Source organism: Sturnira hondurensis, unplaced genomic scaffold, assembly GCF_014824575.4.
Source record: "Sturnira hondurensis isolate 20B ecotype Veracruz unplaced genomic scaffold, ASM1482457v3 Scaffold0007865, whole genome shotgun sequence".
NCBI classification, from domain to species: Eukaryota; Metazoa; Chordata; class Mammalia; order Chiroptera; family Phyllostomidae; genus Sturnira; species Sturnira hondurensis.
Window position 1 is genome coordinate 13,906,244 of NW_028080496.1, and position 13,405 is coordinate 13,919,648.

The window sequence follows — 13,405 nt, forward strand, 5'->3', positions numbered from 1 at the left end:
GGGGGGGGGGGGTCGCTGTGTCCAGGTGGCCGCGCGGGGCAGAGCCACGGATGTGGACAGATGGGCTTGGAATCCTCCTGGAGGGAGGACTGGCAGGACTTGTTTGTGGAGCTGAAATGGGGTGGCGAGCGGGGCGGGGGGGGGGGCGTGGCCGAGAGTGCCCACGGCCCGCCTGGGGGAAGCAGCGCTGCCCACCCAGGAACAGGGGAGCCCTGGGAGGGCTCCGGGGCTCCAGGGAGGGTGGGAGGAAGCTTGGATTTGGTGTCAAACAGGCGGGCTGCACACAGTGTCCGACGTGGACAAAAATGCAGCTGCACGAGATGTGCGGCGTTTGGCAGAAACGGAAATGTCTCCAAACGCTTCGCCCGGGCACCGCGTGGCAGCGGTGCGGCGCGCGCCCTCGCACCTGCGCGCACCGGCGCACAGCGGCTCTGCGCCTGTCCCGTGTTTCTACCCTCCGGTCCAGGCTGTCCGCGTCCTCTGCCGGCGGGTCCGGGGCCCCCTCGGCTGCCCTTCGCCTTGGCCGGTGCTCACCTGGGCGCGCAGTCCTTCTAACCGCGCTCATCCCGGTCTGCATCGCCGGCTTCTCCCGTCGCCTCCGCTGCCCAGAAACGCTTCTTCGTCCCCTCCGCGGGAGAGACGCTGAATCGGCCCCGTGCGCCCCTGCAGGGCTGTCAGGGGCCCCCACGAGGAGGCCGCACACGCATCTTGGCCTGGTTTGCAGATGGAGGAGCGGACGTTTGCCGCCTTTCAAAGGCCTCTCTACTCTCGCCCTGGGATGTCGCCCCTGAAAACGCGCCTGTTTCCCGAGGGCGGGGAGGCCACAGGTGAGATGCAAATTAACTGCACATCACCGGGGCTGAACTGCGTCCCTGCGAAGCGTGTGTGTCCAAGTGTGAAACCCCAGACCTCAGGCCGTGAGTGTGTTTGCAGAGAAGTCCTTTCAAGATGCGGGGAAGTGAAGCCAGGCCACGAGGGCGGGCCCCGTGCACTCCGAGGGGCAGCCACGTGCGCACACGGCGAGGGCAGCGTCTGCAAACCCAGGAGCGAGGCCTCGGGAGAGGCCAGCCCGGCTCACTGCACCCCCCACCCCCGCCTCGGCCTTCCGGGCTCCGGGGCTGCGAGAAAAGTCATCTCTGCTGTGGGCGCCTCGCCGCCAGCCGTGATTCCTCTGGCTAATGAATCCCGCCGGCCACGAAGAGCTAGCGCTTCCAGACCCCCAGCCCGCGGCGGACAGGGAACACGGACGAAGTGGAAGCTCCGTGATTCCTCTGACTTTCCGTCTCTCACTGGGGAGGGTGGAGCCCGGCTCCGCTGGCCGGTGCCCCTTCGTTGTGCTCGCCGCCTTCTGCGCAGGCGCCGCAGGCTTTGCTGCAGGAGCTCACGGGTAGAGCAGTCAGTGCCGCTCCTGCTGGGGATGCGGATGCCCGTGGAAAGCCGCAATAGTGAGTTTTTTCCTTAACACAATGAGCCCTCGTCTAAGTTGATGACCTTTGTGTGCTGGTGGCCTTGAACGTGGTCATTTATTTAAGATTTTATTTATTTATTTTTAGAGAGACAGGAAAGAAGGAAAAAGACAAGGAGAGAAACATCAATGAGTGGTTGCCTCTTGTGCGCCCCCCTACTGGGGACCTGGCCCACAACACAGGCTTGTGTCCTGACTGGGAATCGAACCTGGGACCCTTTGGTTCGCAGACTGGCCCTCAATCCACTGAGTCACACCAGCCAGAGCTGAACTCGGTCATTTAAACCCATGGTCCCCAACCTTTTTGGCACCAGGAGTTTTCTGGAAGACGACAGGGCCAGGGGAACAGGAGGCGGAGCTCAAGCAAGCTTTGCCTGCTTGCATGACCCCTTATTTAAACCATAATGAAAACCTCTCCTGATTCAGGACGGTGCCAGAATTTCCATCTGGCCACTAGGTGGCACTGACAGACCGCCCCCAAATGCGTTTACACAGTGGAAAAAGCGCTTTGAAAGGTGGAGTGGAAAAGAGAATCTGAGGCTCACACCACAGCCTCGGGCCTGGAAGGGACAGTTCCTGGTAGAGAATTACTCCGGCCTCTGAGTCTAGACAAAGAAGCCCACCTCCCCTGGGTGTCCCCAGGGTCCCCTGTGCCCATCTGTCCACCCACAGGAATCCTTGGCTCCCTTTCCATCTGCCCCCCAGCGGAAGGATGGAGAGTCCTCATGCGAAAGGCTCTGGGTTGTTGGCACAAAACACGTGATGTTTACTGTAGAGTAAATAATATTGTGTAATATTATAAAGCCCACTCAAATCGCTCGTTCATTATCTGCACTGCTCAGGATTCTGGAAGACTGAGCCACAGCGGCCACGGGGCAGACTTTTCATTTCATTTACTGGTGGTTTTGTTTTCAGCTCCAGAATTTATATCTAGCTCTTATTTTTTTTATTGAGTTGAAGGAGAGAGAGACATAAGTTTGTTGTTCCACTCATTGATACATTCAGTGGTTGATTCTTCTACGTGTCGCGACCGGGGATCGAACCCACAACCTTCGCGCATCGCGACCACACTCTCCCCGTCCAAAGCTTCTTAACCTGGAAGGCTTCCTTTTCTCCACCTGACACGAAGGTCTCCAGCGGGTGGCCTGGCAGGCCCCCCCGCCGAGCCGTACAGCCCGCAGGATGCTTTGATCTTGCCTCTGTGTGGTGATGCAGTTGGCTCTCCATCAAGGACTCTGTTTTAAGAGCCCCGTGAATGGAAGGCTCTCTCTTCCCTGGAGATATCGCTGAGTCTCGTAAAAGCATAGGCCATTCTGGAAATGTTTATAAAGGCAGCAAACACACACCTGCTGTTCTCTGAGGCTGAAACGCTGGCTCTGGCGGGATTTACCTGAGCAGTTAGAGACGAGGCGCCATCAAAGATGGAATTTATTTTCTCCCGCGTTTGCGATTGTTCCAAGGGGGTTTGTTAAACGAGGGAGACAGTCTGGGATGCTCTGGTGATGGTGTGCGTGGAGATGGTGATTGCAGAACTCCCCCTCTTTTGTGCTTTACTGGAACTGGTTCTTCTTTAAATGAGTCTTCTTTAGAGATTGAGCTAAATTCTGCCCCCTGGTCTCCGCCTGCCTTCTCTGACCCCCCCCCCCCCGCTGATGTAGAAAGCAGACTTCCTGGTTTACATTTCTTGTCCTAATTTTTAAAAACTTTATTTATTGATTTTACAGACAGAGGAAGAGAGTGAAACATTGACTTATTGTCCCACTTAGTTACACATTCATTAGTTGCTTCTTGTATGTGCCCTGACCGGGGATCGAACCTGCAACCTTGGCGTATCATTACAATGCTCTAACCCACTGAGCTACCCAGCCGGGGCCTGCAGAGATTTTAATGTGGGGAATACCCTTACTCTAATGCTAGGTATGCGAAAGACTGGATTTTATGTACCACAAACAAAAAGAAAATACGATCTGCATGTAGAAAATATCTGGACAACAAGAAACCTGGGCACATAGGTAAGATCCCAACTCCATATAAGGGAGAGAACAATGATGCTGATATTGCACTGAATTATTACTCGTCTAAACGAGAATGACCTTTTGTAATTCCATTTGACTTGATGTCATTTAATTTTGTTTTAAACAATGGAATACGAAACAGAAAATTACCTCATTAATGGAGTTTAGAGTCGCTCCCTAATTAGGAAACTCTGTCGGGAAATGAAAGAACCGCAGGGCAGGGGCTCTGGGAACTCACAGAACCTGGGACCACATGACCTGCCATGGGGAACCCCTCCGTGCAGGGACAGGGGCCGGGCAGCCGGGCGCCCGTCCCGGCTCCAGGGCTTCATAAATAAGTCTGCATCTTGTGCCAACCCCATAGCTGAGCATCGCTGTCTCACCTTTTCACCAGACATGTTCATGGCAACACACCTCATCACGCTGCTCCGATCAGCTGTGTCCCTGCTGGAATGCGCTGGATGCCACCGTGTCCAGCACCGATGACACCTCTTAGGACTGTTGCTGTTTTAGCTGCTGCGATCGTGGGAGTGAGCGGTGGTCTCACGACTTAGAAGGCCAGGAGTGACGTAAAAACAATCATTAGTCGGTACCAAAGGGTGGCCATTGCACCACCATTTCAGCTGCTGCGGGGTTTGGTGGCACAGCCTGCCCTCGACAGAGGCAGCCAGCTTCCGCTCAAAACCTGGCCTGTGCGTTTATTCCATGTTCATAGTTTTTTAGCTTAGCAATGCTTTTAGAAAATGCCTGTCTTTTCAGCCCTGTCACAGAAGTATTTTAGATGACTCTGGGTAAGGGACGAGAAAGAAGGAATAAATTGTTTTTAAAGGCGCCTCACGTCATTTTCCAAGGGGTAATGTCTGGGCAGACACACACGCCAAGCCGGGGAACTCGAGACTTGATTGGAGCCTTCTTTCCAATGGACATTCATCGACAGTGCAAGCCGGTGTAATTTGGTGGGACAGTTTAGACGATAAGTGATGGCAGTGAAAATAATGAGTGAAATAATTAAGACACGGTGGTGTCCCACCACGGTGGGACACGGTGGTGGCTCAATCAGTAGCCAGACTTGCTGGGTTCTTTAATCTTCGTCTCTTGTGTTTCCAGCTTGACCATCTCTGCAGAGTGTCCAATGCAGCTGGAGGACTTCCCCATGGATGCGCATGCTTGCCCCCTGAAATTCGGCAGCTGTAAGTTATTTCCACAAGTAAGAACCGTGGATATCCTGTAGGGCTTGCTACTGCCTTCATTCATTCACTCATTCATTTATCCATCCATCCATTCATTCAGAATTTGGGTTCTCTGTGCAAGCAGCTGCAAGCTGCTCTAGAAGCCTGGAGAGAGTGGTGGGGTACACACACCTTTGACCTCGCAGACTGGCCTCCTTGTCTGCGACCCAGAGAAGGTGAGTGGAGGCACTTCCCACCTAGAACTGTCTCCCCCGCACCTTCACCAGGCAGGTCTTTCTTTTTTCCACGTCTCCAGTTGCAGGTCACCTCCTCCAAGGGGCCACCTTCAACACCCAATTTCCAGCACTCAGTCAGTACCTGTGTTACTGCGTGGCGGTCACTGTTGTGTTAACCCACTTCTTCTAGAATGTTCCACAAGAACAACATTGTCTGTCATGCTCAGTCACTGCTCACCTTGTGCACTCATTAGGAAATGTGCGCTTATGGAACAGAGAACTTAGTCATTAGGTACATACTTCTCTGATTCGACTAGAAATCCCTGGATTCCAGCCATGCCAGAGAGCGTGGGGTTGGCCTTGGCCACTTCTGAGATGCTGGGAGGCACAGTCGGAAAGAATGGGAGCATCCTTCATTCTTTCTCTTACACTGTTCATTTTTTCCTTATGCCAGGTGAAGTTCTCTCTTTTTTAAAAGATTTTATTTATTTATCTTTAGAGGGGAAGGGTGGGAGAGAGGGAGAGAAATATCAATGTATGGTTGCTTCTTGTGCATCCCCTGCTGGGAACTGGCCTGCAACCCAGGCATGTGCCCTGACTGGGAATTGAACCTTGATCATGTGGTTCACAGGCCTGCGCTCAATCCACTGAGCTACACCAGCCAAGGGGAGAAGTTGTCTTTTTTTAAAATGTTTTCATTGAGTGATTTGAAAGAGAAAGGGAAAGATACAGAAATGCTGATTTGTTCCACTTACTGATGCAATCATTGGTTGATTCCTGTACATGCCCTGACCGGGGATCGAACTCACAACCTTGGAGCCTGGGGACGACTCTGCAACCTGCTTAGCTACCCAGCCAGGGTGAAGCTGCCTGTTTTAAAAACTTAAGAATGTGCTCTCTGAGACTGAGCAGCCCGCTCCCTGGGCCTGAATCCTCTCCATTCCGCTTCTTTGCTGAGTCACTGTGACCTGATGGCCTTCCCACCCCTCTTTCCTCAGTTGTAAAGTGGCTGTGAGAAAATGTTTGAAAATGGCAGCGTAGCAGCAATGAAGGTGCTTAAGAAGTACCAGCACCACCACCACCATCATCATCATCGCTGCCATGAGAGTTCATTGAGTTAATAGCCCCGGCTCACACGCATGCGTCATTACTGACTTACGTTTTACCCATTGCAGGCCATGGAGCCAACACTTTGTCCGACATTAGCGTTGCCAGCAGTCAATATGTATGCAATATCTTTATTATTATTATCCTGGAATATCTTTTGTACCTTTTTTTACCTCATACGTTATGAATATTTTTGCTGGTTATAAGACTATGTTCTGACAGTTCTTCTGACACTTGGAAAATGGGCTAATTTACTCTTGCTGCCGTATTTTCTGACGACATCTGCTGTCATTCAAATATTTTTTATAGGTAAGATGTTGCTGGGTTTTTTTTCTCTGGTGGCTTTCATTATTTTTTCTTTGCCTTCAGTGTTTAAAGGTTTGAGTATGATGTGTATTAAGGCAGATTTCTTTAAGTTTATCCTGTTTGAGATTTGTTTGGATTCTTGATTCTATAGATTTTTGCCAAATTTAGGAAGTCTGACTAGTGTGTTTTTATTACTTTTCCTGCCATATCTTTCTTTTCTCTCATCTCCTTTCCTGACTTTAATGACATGAATATTAGACCTTTCTGTTATAGTTTTTAAAATAGATTTATTTATTTTTANGGCCAACACTTTGTCCGACATTAGCGTTGCCAGCAGTCAATATGTATGCAATATCTTTATTACTATTATCCTGGAATATCTTTTGTACCTTTTTTTACCTCATACGTTATGAATATTTTTGCTGGTTATAAGACTATGTTCTGACGGTTCTTCTGACACTTGGAAAATGGGCTACTTTACTCTTGCTGCCGTATTTTCTGATGACATCTGCTGTCATTCAAATATTTTTTATAGGTAAGATGTTGGTTTTTTTTTCTGGTGGCTTTCATTATTTTTTCTTTGCCTTCAGTGTTTAAAGGTTTGAGTATGATGGGTATTAAGGCAGATTTCTTTAAGTTTATCCTGTTTGAGATTTGTTTGGATTCTTGATTCTATAGATTTTTGCCAAATTTAGGAAGTCTGACTAGTGTGTTTTTATTACTTTTCCTGCCATATCTTTCTTTTCTCTCATCTCCTTTCCTGACTTTAATGACATGAATATTAGACCTTTCTGTTATAGTTTTTAAAATAGATTTATTTATTTTTAGAGAGAGGGGAAGGGAGGGAGAAAGGGAAAGGTCAATGTGTGGTTGCCTCTCGCACGCCCCCTACTGGGGACCTGGCCCACAACTCAGGCGTGTGCCCTGACGGAACTGATGACTCCTTGGTCTGCAGGCCAGCACTCAGTCCACTGAGCTGCACCAGCCAGGGCCATCTCACAGCTTTTTATGTGAAAAGCCATTCTTTTCTTCCAACTCCCTTCAGTCTCCTCTGTATCTGTTCTCTCTCCAGTGCCTTCAGGGTGCTATTTTTCAAATGTTTCCTGAGTTATTAGTGGTTACCTAATAACAGCTGCTCTACCATTGCTGGCAGGGGAACATCTTCTGGCTCCGAGGGTTCCATTTCATATTATTTCTATCGTTCCAAAGAGATTTTTGGAATTAGGAGAGGTAAGTGTGTGTGATAAGCCAAAATTAGGTTGGATGGAAATGATCCGTTTTTTTTTCAAACTATGATCTTGAAATGCCAGGGAGAGATAAAACACATTATTTGGGGGAATGCAGTATAATGAAAAGGAACTCTCACCAGGATTTATTTAAATTAATTGCTGCCTTAATCAAAACATTCAAAAGGTCCCTAAGGCCTCTCATCTGGAAATTGCTGGTTCACGTCCCTCAAGGAAAGTGAATTGTTCGTGTTCCCAAGAGGAAAATGACTTACTTGTAGGGCTTAAAATTATGCCCTTCTTTGTATATGGAAATTGTGCTCTTGATTTGATCAAAGACAAAACACTAAAAGGGAGAGTGTCATTTTTTTTCGTCTTTAGTTAAATAAGTTCAATCAATGTGATATTCAGACTTAATGACTGTTGTGTGCAGGGCCCATAGCGTCAAAGCAAGAGGCTCCTCTTGGATCCTTTTTTACCTCATTCTCTCGTAGTTAACGACCTACCCACCGCAGGTAAGTCTTTTCATCACATTCAAAGCCAAACACCCATCCACAGAATCACGCCACTTCTACATTCAATCAAACCAAATGCAATCAATCAGCGCTTGTGTTTCCCGAGCTTCTGAACTCTTGTGCCAAGTTTATTTTTATCTGGCGATGGTTTTAATGGAGATGTTGGGTGTCTTTTTTCGTATTTGCTGCTAGTATCATCGCTGTGCTCCATAAAGCGATTAGAAGGGTTTTCTTCAATAATCAAGAGGGAGAAAACTGCACACATGTCACCTCTCCTCAACTCGTATGGTTTCAGCTCAGGACATAATAATTTCGTTTAAGATTTTATTTATTTATGTTTAGACAGAGAAGAAGGGAGAGAGGAAGAGGGAGAGAAACATCAATGTGTGGTTGCCTCTCCTGCGCCCCCTGCTGGGGACCTGACCTGGCCTGCAACCCAGACAAGTGCCCTGACTGGGAGTAGAAGCAGGGACCCTTTAGTGCCCAGGCCCACGCTCAATCCAATGTGTTGCACTAGCCAGGGCAGGCCATAATAATTTTAAGAGAGGAAATGTTATTCAATTAAGTGTTTTGCTTCTTTGTTTTGTCCTTTCTTTTTTTTTGGATTGACTAAAAATAGCTTTCTGGCCAAGTAGGTCACTCATACCATGAGCGTGCAGGGGCTAAATGTGATAGTATAATGAGTTTCAAATAATCCAATCAACAGCTCTCTGCTGTCAGGAGACAAAGGAATGCAAATAGGTGCCATTATTCTAATGAGCCACATGCTCGGGCTTCACTAATGGGAAACTGAATTGACAAACATGACCCTTATTGCTGTCTCTTCTCAAGGATGCAAACTGATGCTGAAATTAGCCCTGGTTTATAGAAGCATGTGTCGAGTCTGTAAGAAAATTTCTTATGGACAATGGCATGGCTTACCTTGGGAAGACAAATCAAGACTATTTAGAAAAGGAGCCCTGACTGGTTGTGGCTCAGTGGATTGGGCTCCAGCCCGCAAACCAAAGGGTTGCAGGTTCAATTCCCAGTCAGGGCACATGCCTGGGTTGTGGGCCAGATCACCCAGTAGGGGGCGCGTAAGAGGCTATCACACATGGATGTTTCTCTCCCTCTCTTTCTCCCTCCCTTCCCCTCTCTAAAAGTAAATAAATAAAGTCTTTTTAAAAAATCCTTTAAAGAAACAGACTATTTAAAAAAGGAAAAGGAACATAATTTTCTTTTGTTCATTTTATTTGTGGAGTGATGCATGCAATACTAGACTAAGTCACGGGTTTGTGAAAATGCGTCCTAAGTCAGACATGGACATCTCTTGGGTAAACCTGTCCTGGCTGGTTTGGAATGCAGGGTGCCCCCTGGGAGATCTTAGAGATGCCATGGATGACCAGCTTAAACCTCACAGCAGCTGCAACCCAGGTGGAGTTTACAGATGGGGAAGCTCGCCGTGGCGATGACATTTTAAAGTGAACCTGAAAGGACTGGTCTAGAACAAGGCAGAGCAGAGATAAAGACAAGTGGTGGGGCAGCTGTGAGTGGGGTGCTGAGTGCCTCCTTGGGGGAACCAGGAAGGACCGTAACCATGAAAGGACTATAACCACGAAAGTGTAAAACTAGGAGGCAGAGCAGGTGATGTTTGGCACAAAGGAGAGGCCGTACCAAACTCACAACTGTGGTGACGAAACCAAGAGGTAGGAACTTCCGTAAGTGCTAGACACCATGAGAGCTGAGTGGTGTGACAGGTGGGTGCGCAGGACCAAAGGTGCCATCACACGCCCAGGTGACTTGGGAAGTGCTATCCCCCATTAGGAAATCGAAAGTGATTGGAAGGACCTGCTGATTTAAACAGAAACGAGCCAATCAGTTTATGGAGGGTTGGGTGGAGCCGGGGAAGGACCTCCTCCACGCACGCCTGACCTTTGCCCCCCTTCTCACTTCTCTCCACGACTGGAGGGTGACAGTCCTTTGTCCTTCCTTTCTGATCGGGTCACCCCAGTCCGGGCGGTTTCCCTGCCTGTGGGTGCTGGTGGGCCACTTGCCCAGCAAGTCTGTTTCCTCATGTCGTGTCCCTGGTGATGAGGCTGACTTGTCATCTGCCCATTTCCATCTGCCTACGGCGGCCCTTCCGTTGGCCATTTCTGGGCAGGGAGAGAGGCCAGCCTGCTGTTCTAATTTTAGCTGCTGAGTGGATAGGTGTCCAACAGGCCATCTGAAGTGACCTATTGACATACGTTTTATGTCTCACAAAGTTTCTGGTCTAGATTATGCAGTTGGTGAAGCAGGTGCTGACTTTGTTTGGGGGGCTAGGAGGCTGAGGCCCAGGGAGGGTGAGAGACCCCCGGTTTTAGGAGAGAGAGCAAGGCTGAGACTCGGGGATGTGAGAGCTCAAATCCTGCATGTTTGCAGATCATCAAAACTTTAATTATCAATCACATCCTAAGTTGCGTTTGGTCTGACTTCATAGGCAATGAACACACTGAGTTAAACAGGTTTCCTGGCTGGTTATCGGCAGTTCCTTGGGTGTCCTCACAGCCTGTCCAGTAAGGCTGACCAGTGGGTTTGCCTGCACCAGGACCTAGAAAGTGAGTTCAGGTACAAAGATCTTTTCCTAAGACTGGATTTGACACAAGCAAAATCCTTCCCAGCACAGGTCATGTCGCTTTTTTTCTCCTTACCCAAGGACATTTTTTTTTTCATTGCTTTTAAAGAGAGAGGAAGAGCCCTGGCTGGTGTGGCTCAGTGAACTGAATGCCAGCCTTTGAACCACAGGGTTGCCAGTTCAATTCCCGGTCAGGGCACAGGCCTGGGTTTCAGACCACGTCCCCAGTAGGGGGCGTGCAAGAGGCAACCACGTGTTGATGTTTCTCTCCCTCTATTTCTCCCTCCTTTCCTTTCTCTCTAAAGATAAATAAACAAAGGATTTAAAAAATAAATAGAGAGGGAGGGAGAGAGAGAAACATCAATGTGGGAGAGAGGCATTCATCAGTTACTCCTGTATGCACTGAACCTGCAGCCTTTCAGTGTGTGGGACAGCATCCAACCACCCGAGCCTCACTGGCCAGGGCACGTTACATTTCTTGTAGCTACTATTTATTAAGCACCTACTATGTGGCAAGCATATGCTGACTACTTGGCATCGACTAGCAGACTTCGCTGTTATAGTGGCCCCAGGAGATGGGGGTTATTTCTGCCAGACATACAGCTGGTAGCAAATAGAAGCTAAGAGCATAAATGCATTGTCGAAGGTCAAAGTCACGTGCTGTATTTCCCTCACAGTGAAGCAGCCTCATTACTTCTGAAAGGCCTTGTGAATCAGGTTGAGAGTGCCACACCACTGTTCAGGGTCGGAGAGCAGAATGAGGACACACAGGAAGTGTCAGCCCAGGGGAAGGGGCCACTCAGAAGGCGGTGACAAATTCCCCGGGCCCCTGGGAGGGAAAACCTGACAGACCTTCCTGCCTGGCTCCGCGGATGGACGGTCTGCGGAGGTGGGGATTATGGCTCTGAAGCTTTCAATCAAGACAAAGGAGAGCAGGCGAACCGACTGCCTCATTTACTGCTTCCCCGGCTCCGAGATTGATGTCGGGGAAAGAGGAATTTAGTGCTTCTCCATGCTAGAGCGGAAACACACACGAGTGGGCGTTTATTCCCATCCTTCGTCTGGTGAGCAGAGAGAGTTCAGCCGTGTGGGGCCAGCACACTGGGGGCCACGCTGACCCCGTTATCATTAATGCTTTTACCACTATCAATATTAATAGATCACTGAACGCTTACATTTCATTCCAACAGTGTGAAAAGCAAGGTGATATGAATTATAAGAACGCATCGTAAGTGACGTGTATATATCACCTGGTGATTTCAGCTAACTCTGATCTAGTTACAGTTATTTGGGGGGGACTTTATTGTTGATAAGCATTATTATTCACCAGCAGCCCCACTAACAACGGAGAAGGAGGCTGGGAGGACTTGTGTCCAGCAAGCCAGGTCTGCAGGTGACAGAGCCGGCCTCCCCCCGCCGCCCCCCGCAGCCAGGGACCCCTGCGGCACAAACACACTTCCCCGGTCCACACGCCGCTAAGCCACAGAGCCATCTGCCGTTGTGCACCCCCCACCCCATCGCCTGTGGAGAGTGATGCGCCCTACAGTCAGGAAGGCAGATGGGGTGGGGTCCACGCTCCCCACAGGGCTGTTCCAGCCCCCATCTCTGCACCTCCACACCCCACCATGACTCCCGTCTGCGCCCTCATGTTCTCCAGCCCACCAGAGGCGGCCCCTGCACCCCCTGACCTCTGCCAGTCTCCAGGTCGCTCCAGGAGGCCTGAGGGCCCCTCTCCCTTTGTCTCGGGGACACTCAGCACCCAGTCGCCAGCTCTACAGGGTGGGGGGGTTTCTGCCCTCAGACAGGGGTCTGTGTTCCCCGGCGTGCCTCACCCGGCCATGAGGTGTGAGCTCCTTATGAACTCACACCTCAGGATTCACAATTCCCAGCTGCCTCACACGTGCCCAGGCTTGGGGGTCTACTTCCGCCTCTTGGCCAGGGATCACACTCACAGCCCCGCCTCAGACTGGGAAGCGGATGGGAGGTGTGGACGGGGTGTGTCCAAGCAAAGGCAGCCCTTGAGGCAAGCCAGCCTCCCAGCTCAGCAGCTGTCCCTCGTGGGAAGCAGACGGCTGGGGGGCCAGAAACAGAAGCCGCCTGAGCCAGTCTGGGAACAGCTGGGAGTCACACGCTGCCTCTCTCTCCCCTCTGTCTGTCCCCACTCCCAGCTGGGACCGGGATCTGGCAGCACCGAGTGCCCAGTGCCACAGCCCTTCCATAGCCAGCGCCCCATGGCACTTCCACAATTGAACCCGCCAGCGCTCAGGGCACCACCGTCTGGCACAGCCCTAGGTGGGGGTGTCATTGCCCCGATTCGCCTGTCCTTGGGAAAGAGGGGACACTGTGACAGAGTACGCTGTGTCAGGAAAGCCCCCAGGCTGCCCATGTGCAAAAGGCACTTCCGTATCGTCTGAAACTTGAAAACAGGCAATGGGAGTTTTTAAAAGCTTGATAAGAATACCACTCCAGACCCCCGCTGCAGCGTGAGTTCAGTGTAGCGGCCACAGCGTCTTGCCAGTTGCTGGAACGGGTCTGATCTATTTCCTCCTAATTCATGCCTTTCTAGTGCAGACAAATATCACAATCAACTCCCTAATTCACACGGGTAGGACCCCAGCCCCACTGATGAGGCTCTTGCTCAGGGCCAGGGGACACTGGTTTTTGGGACAGTGCTGAGTATCAGACATCTGGCAAAAAAAAATAATAATACAACTTCACTAACAGAGATTTCAACTTACAAGACTTCGGTGTTGGTCTCATTCTATTCCACTAT

At 50.1% G+C, this 13,405-nt stretch overlaps 2 protein-coding genes across 2 annotated transcripts in view; one reads left to right on the forward strand and one right to left on the reverse strand.

Annotated features, from left to right (window-relative positions):
• The window catches only part of GABRB3 (gamma-aminobutyric acid type A receptor subunit beta3), a 240,130-nt gene that overhangs the window by 223,779 nt on the left and 2,946 nt on the right, over positions 1-13,405 (reverse strand). The window lies entirely within an intron of this gene.
• Positions 1-13,405, forward strand: part of GABRA5 (gamma-aminobutyric acid type A receptor subunit alpha5) — a 54,432-nt gene that overhangs the window by 26,846 nt on the left and 14,181 nt on the right. The window contains exon 5 of the mRNA XM_037053810.1: positions 4,588-4,670. Coding sequence (XP_036909705.1) covers positions 4,588-4,670 — 83 coding nt within the window. The remainder of the gene's footprint in view (positions 1-4,587; positions 4,671-13,405) is intronic.